The sequence below is a fragment of the Giraffa tippelskirchi genome, chromosome 6 (genome assembly GCF_054371585.1).
Source record: "Giraffa tippelskirchi isolate mGirTip1 chromosome 6, T2T-mGirTip1v1.2.pri, whole genome shotgun sequence".
Classification (NCBI taxonomy): domain Eukaryota; kingdom Metazoa; phylum Chordata; class Mammalia; order Artiodactyla; family Giraffidae; genus Giraffa; species Giraffa tippelskirchi.
In genome coordinates, this window is record NC_137280.1 from 112,602,078 (window position 1) to 112,622,014 (window position 19,937).

At 44.0% G+C, this 19,937-nt stretch overlaps 1 protein-coding gene and 1 pseudogene across 8 annotated transcripts in view; both read left to right on the plus strand.

The window, feature by feature from the left end:
• The window catches only part of SEMA6A (semaphorin 6A), a 133,611-nt gene extending 116,894 nt beyond the window's left edge, over positions 1-16,717 (plus strand). For 7 of the 8 annotated variants that reach the window (XR_014056475.1, XM_081499121.1, XM_081499116.1 and 4 more), the window contains one exon: positions 12,447-16,717. Coding sequence is in view for 6 of the 8 variants with exons in the window: in XM_081499116.1 (XP_081355242.1) it covers positions 12,447-13,651 (1,205 nt within the window). In the remaining 2 variants the exon portion in view is untranslated. The remainder of the gene's footprint in view (positions 1-12,446) is intronic. The other variant, XR_014056477.1, reaches the window with a different exon arrangement.
• LOC145510878 (uncharacterized) lies at positions 13,733-15,785 on the plus strand (annotated as a pseudogene).
• Positions 16,718-19,937: the final 3,220 nt, after the last annotated feature.

Here is a 19,937-nt window from a genome sequence, read left to right on the forward strand (position 1 = left end):
CAATATTCTTGCCTGGAGAATCCATGGACAGAGGAGCCTGGCAGGCTACAGTCCATGGGGCCAGAAGAGTCAGACACAACTTAGAACTAAACCACCAGCCTAGTCTCAAAGAAAGGGAAAACAGCAACCTTCCTTCATTTCTTTCTTCATACATTTCAAAACATTCAGCAAACATGTGCTATATGGCAGCCTTCTGCTGAGTGCTACAGCACAGGCTGATCTGATTTACCGAGCCTGCACACAAGGAGCCTGCAGGTTAGCAGGGGGTCCCCACAGGTGGCCTCCTGGCTAGCAGTGGGACATGGCAAAGGCTGAGAGTTCAGAGAAGCACATAAAGGGTCAGAAAGGGAACTGAGATTGATGCTAGTCTGCAGCCTTAAAAGTTACACTCAGGGGTTTTGGCTTTACCTGTAGGCACTGGGTGGGAGGGAGGGAAATACAGAGATCAAGGAGACTGACAGATAAATAATAAATTGATTATTCACTCCTATAGATTGTTAATTACACATACACAATATGTTTTGGAAATGGAATTTTGCATCAATTTTGAATCTATAGTGTTTTTCTACATATCACTGGCATTTTCTACAGCTGTTCCATGCCAAACTAAGACCTCTGTGCTAGGTAAAGCTGAGCCCCAGACTCCGCCTTCTCTGTCACTGGGTAAAACACTGGGATGCAGGGCACATGCCAGACTTCATCCATAACAGATTTTGAAATGGGGGGACAGGGGGAGACTGAGAAAGAAATGATAATATAATTCAGGGTGCCACCATTTGGGGCTTCCCAGGTGGCACTAGAGGTGAAGAACCCACTTGTCAATGCTAACTTTTACTAAATTAATATTTCTTTGTCACCCGCCAGAAAAGGAATCTATTGGTAGTCTCTGACATTTCTTTGAGGCACCAAGGAAAATGATTTATTATGAGCAGGCCAGGCACTGGGCTCTCTACTGGATGACCTAGAAGGTTCCCTGTGAGCATGGGAGTTTGGTGGGGGAGGGCAGGATGCCCACGTGGTCAGCTGTAATTGTTCTTTCAGCCGCACAGGCAGAGATGTAGATTTGATCTAATTAATTTTGTATCCTCTTGACAACTTGCTAAATTTATCTAGGGTCTTGATGAGATTATTGTGGAAAGGGTAGAAGGAAAAGAAGTTAAATGTCAGCCATGTAGAAAGCTGTTTCGTCTCCCTGCCTGCCTGAAAGTGCACACCAATATTTGAATTTTCTTTTCTAGAGATACCAATTAAACCTTTTATCTTCACCTAACATCATTTTCTCCAAAAAAAAAAAAAAAAGGACTCAAATTATGATTAGAGACACTTTAATTTTTTATTTTAAAATCAGCAACTTAAATCTTGGGGTGTTAAAAAAAATCAATTCACCTCTAAAAGTGCTACTTGCTTTAATCTGTAGGCACTTTTTTAAGCCACATCACCCTTGACATGAATTCATTTTGCCCCACCCTTTTCCTTCAGTCTCTTTTTCCCCCCTTTCTCTCCTATCTTTTGCACAAAAACACACACAAATGACAAAGTTTTCTGACAGCTTAATGGAACTTTCAAGGACTACAGGGACTAGGTTAGGCATGATCATATTAACTGAACATCTGGTGTAGTTAAAAATGTGCTCTTTAATTGGCTCAACTGCACTGTGTTCAGCTAAAATTTGTTTTGTCCTCACAATAAAATTGGGAAGAGTCAGTGTGTATTTTGGAGCACGTATACTAATGGGAAAATAATACTAGCTTTGTCTCAAAACTCTTTCCGATACCTCGTTTCTTGGAGTTATAAAAAAAAATGCTTGTTACATACAGGTTTGACTTTGCAAACCTCAGTGCTCCACAGACAAAGTAGTCTAGCAAGGGCAAAATGGTGAAAACAGGGAAATTTCTTGAGGATAGCCTCTCTTTTCTTGATGTTATACATGAGAATGGCCTCAAAAGCTGCAAGAGTTGCTCAGAGTACATAATTCATGCCATTGCTATAGAAGGAAAGAGGATGGAAGCGCTATATCCACTTGCCGGTTGCAGGGAGACACAGGCTATGCAAGTCATATTAGGTAAAGTCCTGCCAAGCATGTGGACTGTGCTGCTGGCCTGAGCAGACCCACAGGAACCCCATCAGACATCAGTCTCCCAGCACTTCAGTCACAGAAAGACTCTAGAGTCAACCAGTGAAACAGTTGGATAAACTCACATATATTGGGTACAGAAAACATGGGCTCTTCATCAGTGTCAGAAAGCTAATTACAGGTGGTATGAAGGTTTGTCATCCTTAATTAGTATTTCTTAAGCTCTTGTAAGTCAACAGCTGGGTGTTATCTTTGTAAAGAGATTCCTTTTTAATGGGACAATAGGAATTTTCCGCTGCAATTATTTTTAAAATTTGTGTTTTTAAAAAAGATGCACTCTTTTTCAAATATGTATCTGCAATTAGATTTCTTCACTGAAGGCAGGCGCAGCCATTAGGAACTGTAGAGATAATGGAAGTTCAGTACAATCATTACAGACAGCACTTATTAGGAGAGAAAATGATGTCAAGAAATTTACAGGGCAGCACACTGCGTTATGCCTAACCTTTTGGACATATTAGAGCCTGTCATTTCCAGTCCTACAGCCTCTTGTTATTCATAAATAATGGATAACACTGGACACAATCATCTGACATTTGTTAAGGTAATAAATATACCCTAAGTGCTGACAGGTCTTGCACTCCGTGATTTAAAAGCACACAGCAGAAATTTAATGTAACTTAAAATGTCTTATATAATTCTATGGGTTTGCAGATTCAGTTCAACTCAGCAGATGTGTAAGCACCAGGCTCTGCTGAGTGCACTGCTGTAAAGCAGGACCTTCATTTGAGGAATGGAACATGAGCTCAGGTCCCCTACTTCTATCCAGAAAAGAAAGGAAAAGAATCTTCCTGAGTTTTTTATTCTGTTATCTGATCATGGCGAGGTAGGGGAAAAGATGCCCTGAGTCAGATGTCCCTCAATGGCTGTGCATTGTTTGTGTGGAGGAGATTTCAAGGTGACATGGGATGCAAGCTTTAAAGGAGGATGCTCTACGCAACTCCTTGGTAGTGAGTTCCTACCAAGCTTCTCTTTCTTCTGTCCCTGAGACCCAGTCCTGACTGGGCTCTCTAGTACCAACCACTAACTGAAGGCCCCTGGGACAGAGATGGGGAGCATGAGAAATTCCCGTGACTTTATGGTGGGGCAAATAAAGAGACGGTGGGCATTTTCCCAGTAGCTTCTGGCTCTAGCAGAAGGGGTTGATTCTGTTACAGAAATAGTGGTACAGTGTTTTAGGCCATAGGTCAAGCTTTTGTCAGGTACCAAGGGGAAGTGCTAGGGATGTGTTGTTCTCGCCAATAAAATCATATCAATTTTGTATTCTTTGTCAGAATATGGCAACTGCAAGAAAATGTCATACACGAGACCCACTAAAGATTCATACTTTCATGAACATCAAGGAAGATTGCATTATTTTTTTTTTTATTTATTATTTTACAAATTAGCAAGTCTGGCTATACATTGCCTCAGTGCTATCTGGGGTTGGACTTCAAAGTGAAACACTGATGTTGCTCTCTGGAATATTATTCCTATCATTTAGGGCAGTGCCTCTCAAGCTTTAGCAAACGTATGAATCATCTGGAGGCCTTGTTAAAACACAGATTTCTGAACCTAATCTCCAGAAATTCTGATTCAAAAGTTCGAGTAGGACCCAAGGATTTGTATTTCTAACAAGTTACTAATACTGAGTAACCCTAATTTAGGACATTTTTCAAATTGTATGGGCTATCTTATTTAAGGTCACTCTCCAAGATTTTGTTGTATTTTTAAATCCTTATTTCTCCATTCTTGGCTGACACACTTGAACCCAAACAAAGTGTTGCATCAAAACAGTTTATCTGGGACCACACAGAAAGCAGGTAACTTGTCAGTTGGAAAAACTCCCTTTACATTATTAATTGAGCATTAAATGCGTCCTGCACAGAGCCAAACACTTGACATGAATTTGTTTATCTAATCTATTTAATCCATCCACAACACCCATCTCATAGTCAATACTACTGGGGCTTAGAGAGATTGAGTGACTTTCCCAGGAACACAACTAGTTAGTCATAGATCCAAGACTGATACCCAGGTCTTTACAATCTCAAGATTTACATTCTTAACCAATAATACCCAGATTCATCTATAACCCAGATTCTATGAACTATGTTCCCTGTAAGTTTAAGAGTATTCAAACAAACCTGTCTCCTCAACAGTAAGCTTAAGTTTTAAGAGTATTTAAACAAGCCTGTTTCCTCAAATTTGTTTCATCTTTGTGTTGGAGAAGGAAATGGCAACCCACTCCAGTATTCTTGCCTAGAGAATCCCATGGACAGAGGAGCCTGGTGGGCTGCTGTCCATGGGGTCGCACAGAGTCGGACACGACTGAAGTGACTTAGCATGCATGCAGAGAAAAAAAATCAGAGTGCTGCAAAAAAAATCCCAAAGAATGACCCAAATTCCACAATTTTATAAGACGATCTACTTCCTTATTTTGTAGCTTTGATGTCTCTTAAGAGAGCAAAGGAAGATGGAATTGGGAAGCTGGAAAACAGAAATGCTTTGTCTAGTTTCCAAAACTTTAGATGTTGGGTTTCTAGTCTTCTAAGAAAGAAAACCTCAAAAAGAAGGAAAGTAAACCATGCAAACTCTGCTTAAAACTTGGCCCATCTGAAATAGTCATTACCTTTACAAAGACAGTGACAGTCTCAACACATGGAATCACAGGTCAACATTCCAAAGCATGGCTTTTAAAAATGATCTGATCATGACCCCCATTCTAGACCTCATCTCCGCTCTGGGCGCAGTCCTCCCACTGGCAGGGCCGAGTCTAAAATCGTGGGGCCGAGGAGGAGGCGCCAACCAAGCACTCCCACTGGTACGGAGGGGAAAAGGAAGCTTTATGCTCATCCTCCCTTTTCTTCCTGTGATGGCACCCCCACAACAAATAAAAATGCATCAGTTTCAGAGGTGATAGGACTGGAAGTGGATTCATCCACAGACCACCACAGACAGCATCATTTCAATATGGGAGTTTTAAAATAGCTTCTGAACTGAGGATATTAAACAGCCAGGAAGCTGTCTCTACTGTGGCGTGGTCAGTCATTAACTTGATACCTCTGGAAGACAGACCATGGCCCCTTCCAGTACCTAATCTTCGGCCTGCCGGGGGGGGGGGAAGATTTGAAAATAAAAGAAAAAGGCAAAGTTTGAGTTATAAACTCTGAGCCCATTTCCATGGCTGCTGGCGGTTCCGTTTATTCCTAAGCCATCTGGTTCGCATTATGCTGTGTAAGACTAGGAGAAGGCTGCTTCCTGCCGAGATAACCACAGAGAAGCTCCCCTTGCACTTTCCGTGTGGTCATCTCCATGGGCCGGGGTGTGGCTCTGAGAATAAACTATCTGCAGTTAGGTTTTTCCCCTATTTGTTTTTTCTCTCTTAGCAGGGATTACAGCAGGTCCTCTGTGGTTAGCGGCCGCGATGCTTGGCCCGTGACTCGTTCATTCATTCACGCTGCCTTGCAGGACTCTGGGGCTGGCATTTTGGTGCACTTAAGATTTTCAAACAAGAAAAATTGGGTTGTTGGATTCCATTCACCCAAGTTGTTATGAGGATTTCAAGGAAATTACAGGCTTGTCTTACTATAAAGCAGAAGCAAGAGTCTATTTTTAGAGGATCCCACTCCGAAGCTTTTCTTGGTATTTTGCCATCTTTCTTAGCTCTCAGGCCCAACACGAACCCTGCTCTGGCTCGGTGGTGGAGGAAATGTCCATCCTCCCTTTTGCCTTTGCATATTTCTCTAAAGGACACAGAGAGGCTTTGTTGTCTTTGTGGTCACCGGGTCCGCTTCACACAGATGCCTATTAATCACTTCACTATGGAGACAGACACATCCATCATATCACAGCAGCTCCGAAACAGGCAGTCCAGTGAACAGGGGTGAGAGGGGAAAGTGTGCACTTAACCATTTCAAGGTTCTGGCAGTCGAAGGTCTCATGTACTTAGCAAGGTAACTGGGGCGGGGATGGGTAAGGCTTTTCATTTGGTACTTAGTTTAATAGGTGCGATAGAGTAAATGTATTTTTCTTTGTCTGTTTGGCTTCATTTTTTTGATAGGGCAGGTAACATCTCCCAGCCATGTCTGTATGGTGCGGGGGATAAGTATAGTTGAAGACAGAGTCTTAATTTTAATAACAGTGATAATAAATTCAAGTAGGCTGGCTGTGCTTTTGATGCAAAGGTACTGACTCTTTGAAGCCTGTAGTTTCTCAATAATGGATTCAATGTGGAACAGAATAAGCTGAAAGTCAGCTTTCTCAGGCAAGAAGACCCTTGAAATCACAGGTAAATTAACCAGTCATTTTCCTTCCAAACGGACATGTCTTCTAAACATCTTTTTCAGACTTTCAAGGCTTTTCACAGCCTGCTTCCAAATGAGGTTCAGCTCTCACTCCTGTCTTCCCCTCCAAGTACTCATTCAGTCATGCATTCATTTACTATTTATTTAACAGCTATTTACTGAGCACCTGTATGCCTGGGGGTGCAGCGGAGCAGAAAGTCTCTCCTTCCTGGAGCTGTCTGGAGCAATTTAGGTGTAAAAATCAAACAGAGCATCATAAGAGTGATGACTTTAGGGGAGAGAGGTGCAGAGGTCTGGGAACCCTTAACAGAAGGAAGAGCTAAACTGGCTTGAGGGAATAGGAGACAGTTTCTTCATGTCAGCTGAGACCTGAAGGAGGTCAGAGGGCTGGGAGGTGAGCAGGGGTTTTCTGGGCAGAGGGAACAGCCTGTGTGAAAGCCCAGAAGCAATGAGAATGTAGCAGAGAGGCGGTGCCTAGAGCTAAGAGGCTAGAAGGCAGCTGGACCACTGGCCATCACTGAACACAGCCTTCGCTTTCCTCCCCTCCATGCCTTGGTTCTTGTTGCTCTTTCCACTTGGGTTGACATCCCATGCACTTGAAGACTTAGCTCAAACATCAGCTCCTATATAAAGCCTTTGCCCATCCATATTAGGTAGAAGTAATCATCTCATGATGCTTCTGGGCTTTGGATGTAGTTCATGTGTGCACACCTGCCTTCTCCCCTACTGGATCACAGACTTTGTGCCTCCTTCATCTTTGTCTCCCCAAAGCCCACCAAGGGACTTTCATCCATGCTCAGTAATTGTTTGCTGAAGGCAGCTGCAAGGTGCGTTTGGTCAAAACCTTGTTAGTCCAGGAGAGGACAGTCAAGGCACCAACAACATCACAATCCAGCCCTGAGTTAGGAGAGTATCTTTTCTAAGGCATGTTGTTCCCAAGCCTGGCGCTGGGCATCCTGTGCAGACTAGAGGCAATGGTAGAGAATCTTTGAGCTACCAAAAACCATTATTTAAATAAGGAACTTGATGTTTGACATTTCAAAGTGCATGGACATCGTCATCATAGGAAAAATCAGAATTGTGTTGGGTTTCCTCTTATTTTGCCATTTATAACTGCTCTTATTGTGAATTACATATTGTAGGGCCTGGAGGGCGGGTTTGTTCATAATCTTTTCAGCCTCTTACGAGCTTCACACTGCCCCTCTGAGACCTCCTTCCAGCAGCCTCTGAAAATTCTCTCAGCTCAGAAAAAAAAAGTGGAGATTCTATTCTTTCTCAGTTCTGCCAATTTAAGGCATAATTTCAGAGAAATCTTTGAGTCATTGTGTGTCTAGCTTCCTGCAATAGGAAGGTGGAAAGAATAACCATTTAGCACCTCATGACTGGTGAGAAATAGCTGGCGGTTAATGAATCAATGCAAAAGGTTTCTCAGATACTGTTTTCATTACTAATGCCCCATTTTCAACTGTTGAGAGCAGAAGGCCCAGGGGTTGGTAGAGCAAGGTATTCCAACAGCCCAGGGTGGAAAAGGCATCACCCTACAAAAGCCCTTCCACTCACCTAGGGTTTCCCTGCCACTCCTGAAGCAATGATGTTCCTCCAACCCCAACCCTGAGCTCTTTGCAAAGACCCATTGGTTTTGTCGGAGAAGGCAATGGTAATCCACTCCAGTACTTTTGCCTAGAGAATCCCATGGATGGAGGAGCCTGGTGGGCTGCAGTCCATGGGATTGCAAAGAGTCGGACAGAACTGAGAGACTTCACTTTCACTTTTCACTTTCACGCATTGGAGAAGGAAATGGCAACCCACTCCAGTGTTCTTGCCTGGAGAATCCCAGGGACAGTGGAGCCTGGTAGGCTGCTGTCTATGGGGTCGCACAGAGTCGGACACGACTGACGCGACTTAGCAGGAGCAGGAGCATTGGTTTTGTATTAGCTGATTTCGCTGGAGCACTCAGCTGTTACAAATAACCCGTTTACCTTCATCCTCTCTTTTGGAATTATCCCAGAACAAATATCTTTTTACTTTAAAAATAGTTTATCCCATTATTATTTTGAATACATATTGAGCGCCTTTATAGATTTCTTTCATCTTATGGTTGTTAGTATGATTATATTCTGTTATATGGAGATACAGTTCTGTGATTTCTGAAGCAAATCACTTCAAAGATGACCCACCAAGTTTAGAAGTCTATTTAAAAACTGTCTCTAAATGTGTTACAAACTCGTTTATTTAATAATTACTTAGTAAGTGCCCGACCAAGAGCCCTGTGGATGGTGAGGATTATAAATGCATATAAAATATGTGCCCTACCCTCAAGGAGCTGATTGTAGGATTATTACCCTACTAGGAGTCTAACTATTAATATGCATGCATCCTAAGTCATTTCAGTAATGTTAGACTCTTTGCAACCCCATGGACTGTAGCCCACCAGGCTCTTCTGTCCAAGGGATTCTCTAGGCAAGAATACTGGAGTAGGTTGCCAAGCCCTCCTCCAGGGGATCTTCTCAACCCAGGGATCAAACCTGCATCTCTTTACATCTCCTGCACTGGCAGGAAGGTTCTTTACCACTAGTGCCACCTGGGAAGCCCAACTATTAATATAATCACTGTGTTTTTCTCAACATTTCCCACAGCTGTTGTTTTACTTATTTCAAAATTCAGGGCCTACAGGCAATCCTGAAACAGAGGTACATGTTCCCTGATGTTGCCTCAACATATCAACCTTTTGGCAACATTTGCACAGCCCAAGGTTTGGAGCTGGGAAGAACACGTCTACCCCTCCTCTGGGAGACCCACAGCAAATGGAATCTAATGGCAAAGCTGTGACTGTCACCCTTAAGCCTTCCGTGAGCTACTAACCCACCACCTCTCTTTGGTGGCTTCCTCTGATCTTTAGATGTGTCCAACAGACTGCTGTACTTAAGCTCTTTCTTAATCATTATTTCAACTGATTCTTGTATCTACACCGTAAGGCATTAAGATTAAGGGTGTTCACCCCACATTACAGATGGAAAAAGCTGAGGCCCAGAGACATTGTCACTTGCTTAATGGTCACCCAGCAGTAAGTGGGAGCCTAAAACTCCAGGCCTTTGGAGATCTCTAGTGTTACACTATCCTCAGCCTGACTGACAGGTCTGGTGTGTTCGAGTCTTCACAATGACCATCTGTACAAAGCTGATTCAGTCATTTCCACAGATGCTGCTTTGCCCTTTTCTCATGATATAATCAGAAAGCTTTAAGTCTGGAAGGCATCTTCCAAAAATCACTTTCCACATCTTATCTTCTTGACTTTGCTTTCAACTTAATCTCTGATCTGTTTCTAACTTTGGACATGGGGTTTCTGAATTTGCACAAGCAGAGGAGGGAAGCCACCTGTTTCAAGGTAGCTATCTCAAAGCCCAAGAAATGCAGAAAGGTTTTTAAAGACACTATTTACATAACAAAATCAGCCAAAGAAAGCTGTCTGAGACAATTTTTCTCAAAGGTCAGACCCTGCTTGATTTGTTAACAACCAAAAACCTGAACTCAAATGTCATGCACTAAAAGAGTTTTTCCCAGTGAAAGAGCAAATGGGATCCATGAGACCCAGATAGTTAAGGACCTTCAGACATGAAAGACTATTTGGGGACTAAAAGCAAAGTTAAGAAACAATGTGTATACTTTAAAATTTTGCAGTTTTCCCAATTAAACAATAAATGAAACAAATGGATTGCTCTAGCCTTATTCTATGATCCTCTTAAACTGAGATGGTAATTTAAACTGTAAATTGACAGTCAATTGTAGATCACTACCTATCACAAGTATGAATTTATTGGGGAGCCCCCATAAATACAGTTGCCAGAAGGGACTCAAGAAATGCCCACTGCTATGAAAAAATCTACCTAATATCTGTATTGGGTGGGGCCTAGCCTGTGTTACACCCCACTGACATCACCAAGTCAATAAGTGAAATTAAGCCCACTTTATTCACAGGTGTACATTTCTGTGCCATCATATGTAGGTGGTTAAAAATGATGTTCAGTAGAACACCACGCAAAACCAAAGTTGAAAGAAAATTGGTTGCTATTACAATGAAATGCAAATTTAAGGAAGAAATTCTCATTAGCACAGTTCCTTGGTATTAAAACATATTTGGATGCAGGACACCCCACTGTTTGGGGAGCTCCACAACCTAAAAAGGTGTGAGTTTTAGCTGAATTTCCTGATGGTTTTTTGCCTCTCGGTTTCTACCCTTTAAAAGTTCATGAAGATAAATCGTGAAATATTTGACAAGTGTCACATTTGGAAATTAGTCAGTGTCTGACCGCATTTTCCCTGGGTGAGTTTCTTCCCTTGCCCTTCAACACCAAGGGCATTTGTTTAATCACAGAATCTTTGTTTCTCAACAGATATTTGCTGTTTCTATAATATTTATTCCCCCACCTGCAGCTGCAATCCTTTGTCACGGGACAGTCATTTCCACAGCAACCAACTGTGATGTCACGATTGAGGGGATGAGGACAGTGCACAAAGAAAAGGGAAAGAGAATGCTTTCTTCTCCAGGCTAAGTTTTCTGAGTTTTAAAACCATCGCTTCACCAATCAAAATATTTTAACAGAAAAACCCCGTGATAAAGCTGCATTTCCTCAGAGTCTCAGGTGTCACACACAAAGCATTTCAACAGAAGTGTAAGGATTGTGTGTTGTGAGTTTGGGAAAGGGTAGAGATTTTTATTTCATTTTATTCTCATTCTGTACTACTGATATCTGCCAGTAAAATACATTAAACATATTCCAGAAAGAGTTGATTTAGTTGATGAAAAATGTGTCTCCTGAGACCAGAGAAGGTACATTTTCTGTCTTACTATCATTTCCATAATAGGAACAATGTTTACATTTCCTCAGCCCATGTTAGAGCCTCTAATGTATTCATGTTCTTTCATTCTCCAGAGGCAGGAATTGAGGTATTTGAGATTTTATTTTTTCAGCTACTGCATCAAGCACTTAAGATCTGACAATTGTGATGTGTATTCTCACTTGGCATTAAAAAATAAAAGCTTCAGTGTTTGCATTTGATTAGAGTCTCTCAGCTTGGTGGCTGATTAAGCAGGAACAGGGAAAGCCACTTTCTTCAGAAACACAGCATCTTGGTTAATGTAGTGTAAGATATTGAAGGGCAGAGTCACATAATTTTTATTAAATTGAAGAGATTAGCTCTGCTGAAGAATCTCACCGTGACAGCAAACTCTAGCTGTAATAATGAGACCTGACACTTCTCAAACCCACTACAAGACCCCAAATGGTCTCTACTTCCAAATATTCTTTCAGCTCAAGTAGAGGAAGAGCTTCATTCAAATATTCAGCATATTTACCTAAAATTGAGTTTTTTTACATGGGTTTTTTTTTGTTGTTTGTTTGTTTTTGGAGAAGTGATGCAAAATCGGCATAAACATTTGTAATCTATGGGCTTTAGCTACTCTCTTTCATTATAAATGATACCCACTGTCTTTCTCCCCATTACTTGAAATGCTAACCTAGCTGTTCTCCAGACAGAGGTCATGGGGCCCACCAGGAAGTAAGTCATCAGCAAACTCCGTGGAAGCCTGGAGAAGTGTGCCATTTGTTCATTTAACATGCATAAAAGTGTTGCCTATTTCCTCAGACTCAAAATACCTCACTGGCACTTTTATGATGGGGAAGATTGAAAAAAAGATGAAAAGGGAAAGAGGATTAGATTTTGGAAAGGAAAAAACCACCATATTCCACGGACTGAACCAACTTAGAAAGAGCTCATACTTGAAAAGAGGGGAATGCACCTTTTCAAAACACAAAGAAGACAATAACGGAAGTTTGTTTACATCCTGGGGGGTGGGGCGGGGAGGATTAATGAGTTTAATGTTTGGCAAGAGGGAGCCTCAAAGACAAGTTCTGCAGAGGTGCCATTGTCACTTATTACTGTTATTAATTAACAGGGTGAATGCCAAGCAAAATGAAGCCTCGGGGTCTGCTCTCATTTCTTCACACCATATGCGATGTCTTTTGCAGGAGTGATTCGGGAGAGCTATCTCAAAGGCCACGACCAGCTCGTTCCTGTCACCCTCCTGGCCATCGCGGTCATTCTGGCTTTTGTCATGGGGGCCGTGTTCTCGGGCATCATCGTCTACTGCGTCTGCGATCACCGGCGCAAAGACGTGTCCTCCGTGCAGCGCAAGGAGAAGGAGCTCACCCACTCACGCCGCGGCTCCATGAGCAGCGTCACCAAACTAAGCGGCCTTTTCGGGGACACCCAGTCCAAAGACCCCAAGCCAGAGGCCATCCTCACGCCACTCATGCACAACGGCAAGCTCGCCACTCCCAGCAACACCGCCAAGATGCTCATCAAGGCCGATCAGCACCACCTGGACCTGGCCGCCCTGCCCACCCCGGAGTCCACGCCGACGCTGCAGCAGAAACGCAAGCCCAGCCGTGGCAGCCGCGAGTGGGAACGGAATCAGAACCTCATCAACGCCTGCACCAAGGACATGCCCCCCATGGGCTCCCCAGTGATTCCCACGGACCTGCCCCTGCGGGCCTCCCCCAGCCACATCCCCAGCGTGGTCGTGCTGCCCACCACGCGGCAGGGATACCAGCACGAGTACGTGGACCAGCCCAAAATGAGCGAGGTGGCGCAGATGGCGCTGGAGGACCAGGCGGCCACCCTGGAGTATAAGACCATCAAGGAACATCTCAGCAGCAAGAGTCCCAACCACGGGGTAAACCTGGTGGAGAACCTGGACAGCCTGCCCCCAAAAGTCCCCCAGCGGGAGGCCTCCCTGGGCCCTCCCGGAGCCTCCCTGTCGCAGAATGGCCTGAGCAAGCGGCTGGAGATGCGCCCCTCCTCGTCCTACGGGCTGGACTATAAGAGGAGCTACCCCACGAACTCGCTCACCAGAAGCCATCAGGCCGCCACCCTCAAAAGAAACAATACTAACTCCTCCAATTCCTCCCATCTCTCCAGGAACCAGAGCTTTGGCCGGGGAGACAATCCGCCCCCCGCCCCACAGAGGGTGGACTCCATCCAGGCGCACAGCTCGCCGCAGCCCTCAGGCCAGGCCGTGACTGTGTCGAGGCAGCCCAGCCTCAACAGCGCCTACAACTCACTGACCCGGGCGGGGCTGAAGCGCACGCCCTCGCTAAAGCCGGACGTGCCCCCCAAACCCTCCTTTGCCCCTCTGTCCACATCCATGAAGCCCAACGACGCGTGTACATAATCCCCGGGGTGGGGAGGGGGCAGGTGTCGAACCAGCAGGAAAAGGCGAGGCGCCCGCCCGCTCAGCTCAGCAAGGTTCTCCATGGCTGAGTACCCACCCGACCAAGACGGCTGCGGCGGCGCCCGGGACTCTGAGTCCCTCCCTGGGACGCAGCGGGGGGAAGGGACTGTCGACAATTGGGCCGTGCGGTTCGGTGAAGGTTCGCGACGCGGGACTCACCTCCATTTCTCTTCCTTCGCTCTTCCCCCACGCCCTGCAACAGGTTGGACTCACGAAAGACTTCAGTCAGCATCACAAACATGAGCCAAAAGCACATATACCCACCCCTCCACCCACGCCTACCGTGTGCGTCTGCGCGCCCGCGTGCACACACGCACACATCTCACACGCACACGCACACACGTGGATAGCAACCGCAACATCGTGTCCATGACTGCACGGGGCGCTGCCCAACTGGGCTAGCGTTCCCACCTGCAAAACACATTTTTAAAAAATGAGAATTAAAAAGACAAAAAAAAAAAAAAAGAATTCATTGATAATTCTAACTCAGACTTTAACAATGGCAGAAGTTTACTATGCGCAGATACTGTGAAATGCCCACCAGTTACAGCTTTCTGTTATAACAGATGAATGCCATGCTGGGCAACTATGTCATAGATTTCTGCTCCTCTCTTTTAATGAAATAACGTGACCGTTAACGCAAGTAACTCCTTATTTATTGTTCACATTTTTTTTTCCTTAAGGAAAGGATTCTTCCACATACCATCCTCTGAACAGCTCTTCAGAAAGCCCCCTTGATAGTTAAAACTATTTAACGTGAAATCCATTAACTGGAATAATTGAGTTTCTTTATTTTTACAATAAATTCACTGAGTAAATAAGTCGGAGCTGGAATTCTGAGCTTTGTGTTTGGACTGTCTGATCTCTAGCTAAAGAAAAAAAAACTTAAGAGGGGAATATTTATTTAAATCTACCAGCTTAATTTTCTGGTCAGGTCCCTGGCCATAACATGCAAAAGAATAATTTGTTTAAAAGTCCTTCCAGATCCTAACTTCTAAAGCAACCAGGAGAGGAACTTGGAGAATGGCACCTCGTGTCCCATTGCTGCCAACATAGCTTTGTCAGGGGTTCCTACTTTCTGTGAAGGCACCAGCTTGTGAAACACCATCTCATTTCACCTTGCATGTGAGACAGCAAACAATATCTACCAATGGTGTGAACTAATTAATATGCTGGCTGCTACCTTGCATAAATTAATGGTTTGATCACACAGGTTTTTCGTGGGGTTACATCTGTGAATAGCCTGTTTTCCACATGTAAATTTGTGCCTTACACCCTGAGTTGTGTATACTTGTAAACTGTCATTATGATAATCTTTTCCCCCTTTTGAAATAAATGCAGATATTTATTTGATCCTCCCTCCCCCCACCCCCACTGTAGTCCTCTGGAAGATTAGCATCCAGCTGAGGGAAGGAGGATGCAGTAGTGATGGTTATAGGAGACCCGGGCGGCACCCCAGCCCGATTCACACTTCATCTAGTGGTGCCAACTCCAACCACCATGCTGCCAAGCATGGATCCCAGTGTTGTGGGTGGCAAATCCCCTTTCCCCCTCCAGAGCTCCCTGCTTCCCTTGTATTCTCAGATCATTTCAACATGATGATGTCCTCATTAGCCAGCAGAAAAGGGACTAACGTGCCAGTCCTCATTTCTGCTGTGTCCATTGCCAGGAGAACATGCTGTGTGAGGTTGGGCAGGCACCTGGGGGTAGTCTCCAAGCCATGTGCTAGGCACACATGTGCAATGCACACAAAGAAATAACATGGAAATAGATGCAGGCAGGCTGGTCCCTGCTGTGATTAATGAGTAACTCCAAGTACAAGGCCAACCGCAATGGATGCTGCAAAAATGTTGACTGGGGCAAAAGGTTTTTAATTTTTTTTATTTCTTTATCCTTTTGTGGCTGTTGTTTGTAGGGGGAGAGGGTGGGATGTGTGTTTTTCCCCTTGGTTTTCATTAGCTCAAGCACACACAAGGGACTTTTGTTTACTCTATTGCGAAGAATTATCAACATACTGTAAACTGTGAGCATTGTTGTTGGTTGTTATTGTTTTCTTAAACCGCTAAACAGTATATCTGGTGGCCTCTTTGTCTTGTTTTCATTTCCAGTTCGATCTCTGGGTTTAGTTTTGTCTTAAAAAGAAAACTTCTGAAAGACAATCGGAGATAACTTTGAATTGGCGAGTGAAGAGTGGTACCTCCATAATCAGAGTGAAACCCGGGTGTGTAGCCAGAACACATGCACGACCTTTTTATTCCAGACACCCCTTCAGTTTTGCTCTCGTTTGGGATAGGTTTTTGTTGTTCTTGTGTTGTTATGCTTTTGTTTTGTTTTGTTAATGGAATCTGTATTCACACCCTGCAAACTCTGTGCCCTGAAACCATGAAACTTCACTGCAAAGAGACATATTGTCTCTTTCCGTCTGTTTTCTTTAGAAATGGGGAACTTAGGAAGATGATGGGTATAGATCACCCTGCTGCCTTCTTCCCCAAGCTTCACTCCCACTAGAAATGAGGTGTATCACCTACCCGCTCTCTCTGGTCCCCATGTGCGGGCATCAATGCCTCAGCTGTGTTACAGAGATCCGCGTCTGCTTTCACCCCTCCCTGCCTCCCACAACCCATCACTCATGGTGTTAACCCTAACATGCCCACAGGTATTGAGGTGGTCTTCTGCATTGAAGTATTTTTCCCGTTTTCTTTTGTTCCCCACAGCGTGTGGGGGGAGGGTCCCTAAACCTGAGTGTGCCTTTGCTCTCCACCCTTGCTAGACACTGGTAGATGCAACCAACTCAGATTTATATTTGTTGTAAAGTTGTAAAAATATTGTGATGTCACCAATTTTCCTTCCATCTCCACATCCCCTAACATCTGATTCATGACTTAATGTATGTTGTAAAAAAGGAAAAAAAAAAAAAAAAAAGAAGAGAAAAAAAGGGAAAAAAGACAAAAAGGCAAGGAAAAGGCTCTTTATTACTTAAAAGTAATAAAACAAGACTGTTCTGCATTCTCTTCTGTGTCCTGAATGCTTTTATTTATCTCGTAATTTCCTCCTTTTTCACCCCTCCTCTTTTGGGCTAGGATGCTTCTCTTTCCATCTCTATTTGGCTTCCAAAGCATAAATCACAATGTAGTTAGGCCCATTTGTTTGCAGTACCCACACCCTGCTCCTCAAATTATTGATGTGTTTTCTCTGCCTGCACCCAGCCCGGATCAGGATTGGAGGAGAAGCCACCAGTAATTAAAAGGCAGAGCACACGTTGACTCCCTTGATTCATTTTATGCATTTTCTTTTTATGGGCTTGTTCATCATCAAACATTTATGGTAGGCTTGATAGTTTAAGAGATCAAGGCTAGGATTTTAGGATGTAAGGTTCACTAAAAATAGATCTTTGCACAGATGTGACTTCAGCCTTTTTACATATTAATAAGGTAGAGGGTGCAAGATTTTACTCCTTGTTAGCATCTATCTCTTATAAGCCAGAAGACACGGTTGGAGGTATATTGCAGTGCAGCACTTTGTTTTTATTTTGCAGGGTAGCATTTTGAAATGCCTAGATCAGGTTTTTTTCCCCTTTCTGGAGTATTTTTAAAACAGTTATTTAAATAAGTCTTCAGCTGTAGTATTTTACTGTTGACCTTCTGAAATGATTTTTTTTCAAGTGTTTTGGGTCAGTTTGAGTGTGAAAAGCTGTGGCTGGACCTCAGTTTACACCCCTCAGTGGTCTGGTCACCTTTTGCTAAGTTATTTCCAATTGTTTTACTTGAATCCCACCCATAGGGTCAAGTGCTATCAGGCACAAAGTTGAATATAGTTCCTGCCTCCTCATTTATAAGAAGGGGTGAAAATGGCCTCCAAGACTGGGAGATGGGAACAAAGTGCTGAGGAAAAGGCCCAGAGATTTGGGGCTCTGCATATGAGCTGGTCCTTATAGAATCAGTTCTCTGGATGTCTGACCCGGATGGAAGGGCTAACTTGTACAAAGGTGCCGAGGGCGCTATGATTGCAACACAGAAAGTTTAGTGAACCTTGAGCAGGATCTGTGAAAGAGCCTGGCCAGGACAGGGCTGGGAAAAGGGGTCAGATCAGGAGAGGCCTGTGTACCATGGGCAGGATTCTAGCTGATGGGCAGCGGAGCACATTTGAAGTCTAAGAAGCTGCAAGCACACGTTTGTGTTTAGAAAGCTACCTGGCAGTAATGTGGAAAATGGACTGGTTCAGGAAGAGGCTGCTGACTGTTGGGCAGTGTGCCGAGTGGCATGCCAAGTTGGTAGGAGCAATGCATGAAAACCCCACATCCAGTTTTGGATTCTTTTGGAAACAGAACTGACTCAGCTCTGTGACCATTCCTTCCTTGGCTGGTCAGAAGAGCTTCCTTCTCCTTCTGTGATTGACAAGTTTGTCCTGTCCAGTTATACCCAAATGTCAAATAGAGAGAATGACCAACAGCTTGTCTGACCCTTCTGTTTTAAAAAATGAGGAAGTTGTGGTCCACTGAGTAAAAGGATTTACCCATGATCCTAAAGCTGGTAGTAGAACACTCTACCAAGCACAAATTTATTGCCTTTTACTATTCAGTTCAGTTCAGCCGCTCAGTCGTGTGCGACTCTTTGCAACCCAATGAACTGCAGCACGCCAGGCTTCCTTGTCCATTACCAACTCCCGGAGTTTACTCAAACTCATGTCCATCAAGTTGGTGATGCCATCCAACCATCTCATTCTCTGTCATCCCCTTCTCCCGCTTTCAATCTTTCCCAGCATCAAGGTCTTTTCCAATGAGTCAGTTCTTCGCATCAAGTGGTCATTCAGCTTCAGCATCAGTCCTTCCAATGAATATTCAGGACTGATTTCCTTTAGTTCCTGATTAGTTTGATTTCCTTGCAGTCCAAGGGACTCTCTAGAGTCTTCTCCAACACCACAGTTCAAAAGCATCAATTCTTCAGTGCTCAGCTTTCTTGATGGTCCAACTCTCACATCTATACATGACTAGTGGAAAAACCATAGCTTTAACTAGACAGACCTTTGTTGGCAATGTCTCTGCTTTTTAGTATGCTGTCTAGGTTGGTCATACTCTTTTAATTTCATGGCTGCAGTCGCCATCCGCAGTGATTTTGGAACCCAAGAAAATAAAATCTGCGACTGTTTCCATTTTTCTCCCCTTCTATTTGCCATGAAGTGATGGGACCAGATGCCATGATCTTAGTTTTCTGAATGTTGAGTTTTAAGCCAGCTTTTTCACTCTCTTCTTTCACCTTCATCATTAGAGTAATACTAGCTTAAAAGACCTGACATCTACTACTCCCAAACTGCATCTCCAAATCACTCAGCCATCCTTCGTTACCGGAAGTCATTTGGACACGCCTCACTCTTCCCCAGCTGAGCATCCCAAATTCCTTCATCCAAGTTGAGGCAAAGGGATAGGCTGAGGTTCAGACCACACTATAGACAATTCCTGCCTACCATGCAACCTGAAACTTGAGGTGGTGACTTTCACTGAAGTCGGCTTTGTTCTAGTGGTGAAGAAGTGACCAATGGTAAACAGATGCAGCCTGTATTTTAGCTTCATTTTAGGCCGTGGAGATGTCCCTGCTCAGACCTGAGATGTGCATCAGGTAATTAGCTTTTTTAATTGTTGTGTTTGCTTGCTTGCCTGTTAAAGGGTTGGTGGCTTCTGCCAAAAGTTTTCAGACAGCCACCTCCCAGGAGTGGCTGTCCCAGTACAGGCTAAGTATTTCTTGGGGCCAGGCTAGGTATTTCATGGGGCCAGAGTTGGTGTCTTAGACCTGCCTGCTTCCCTTAAGTACAATGTCAAGCAAGCACAAACTTGTCTCATTGTTCAGTCTTGTAAGTTGGCAGAAGACATACAAGACTCACAGTCACAGGGCCTAGGTTTGACTGCCAGAACAAAAGCTCTTTCCAGAAAAGTCATTCAGCAAGTGAAATAGAAGTTGTCAGAAGGGCATGTACAGTTTCAGACACTGGGATATTTTTCAACAAGGGAAAGGGGTGAGGGGGATTTCAAAGAACCCTTTAGTAACAAAATAACACAATTAAGACCTTAATCCTTGTCCAGGCTGAGCACTGTGACAGCTGGGTGCTTGGACTCAGTAACCCTTAGAAAGCTGCATCTCACATCCGTCTTAAACCCAGGTGGTGACGTGTCTCTTGTACAGAATTGGGAAGGAAGGTCTCACAATTATTGATCGGGCCTGCCAGACAGATGGGG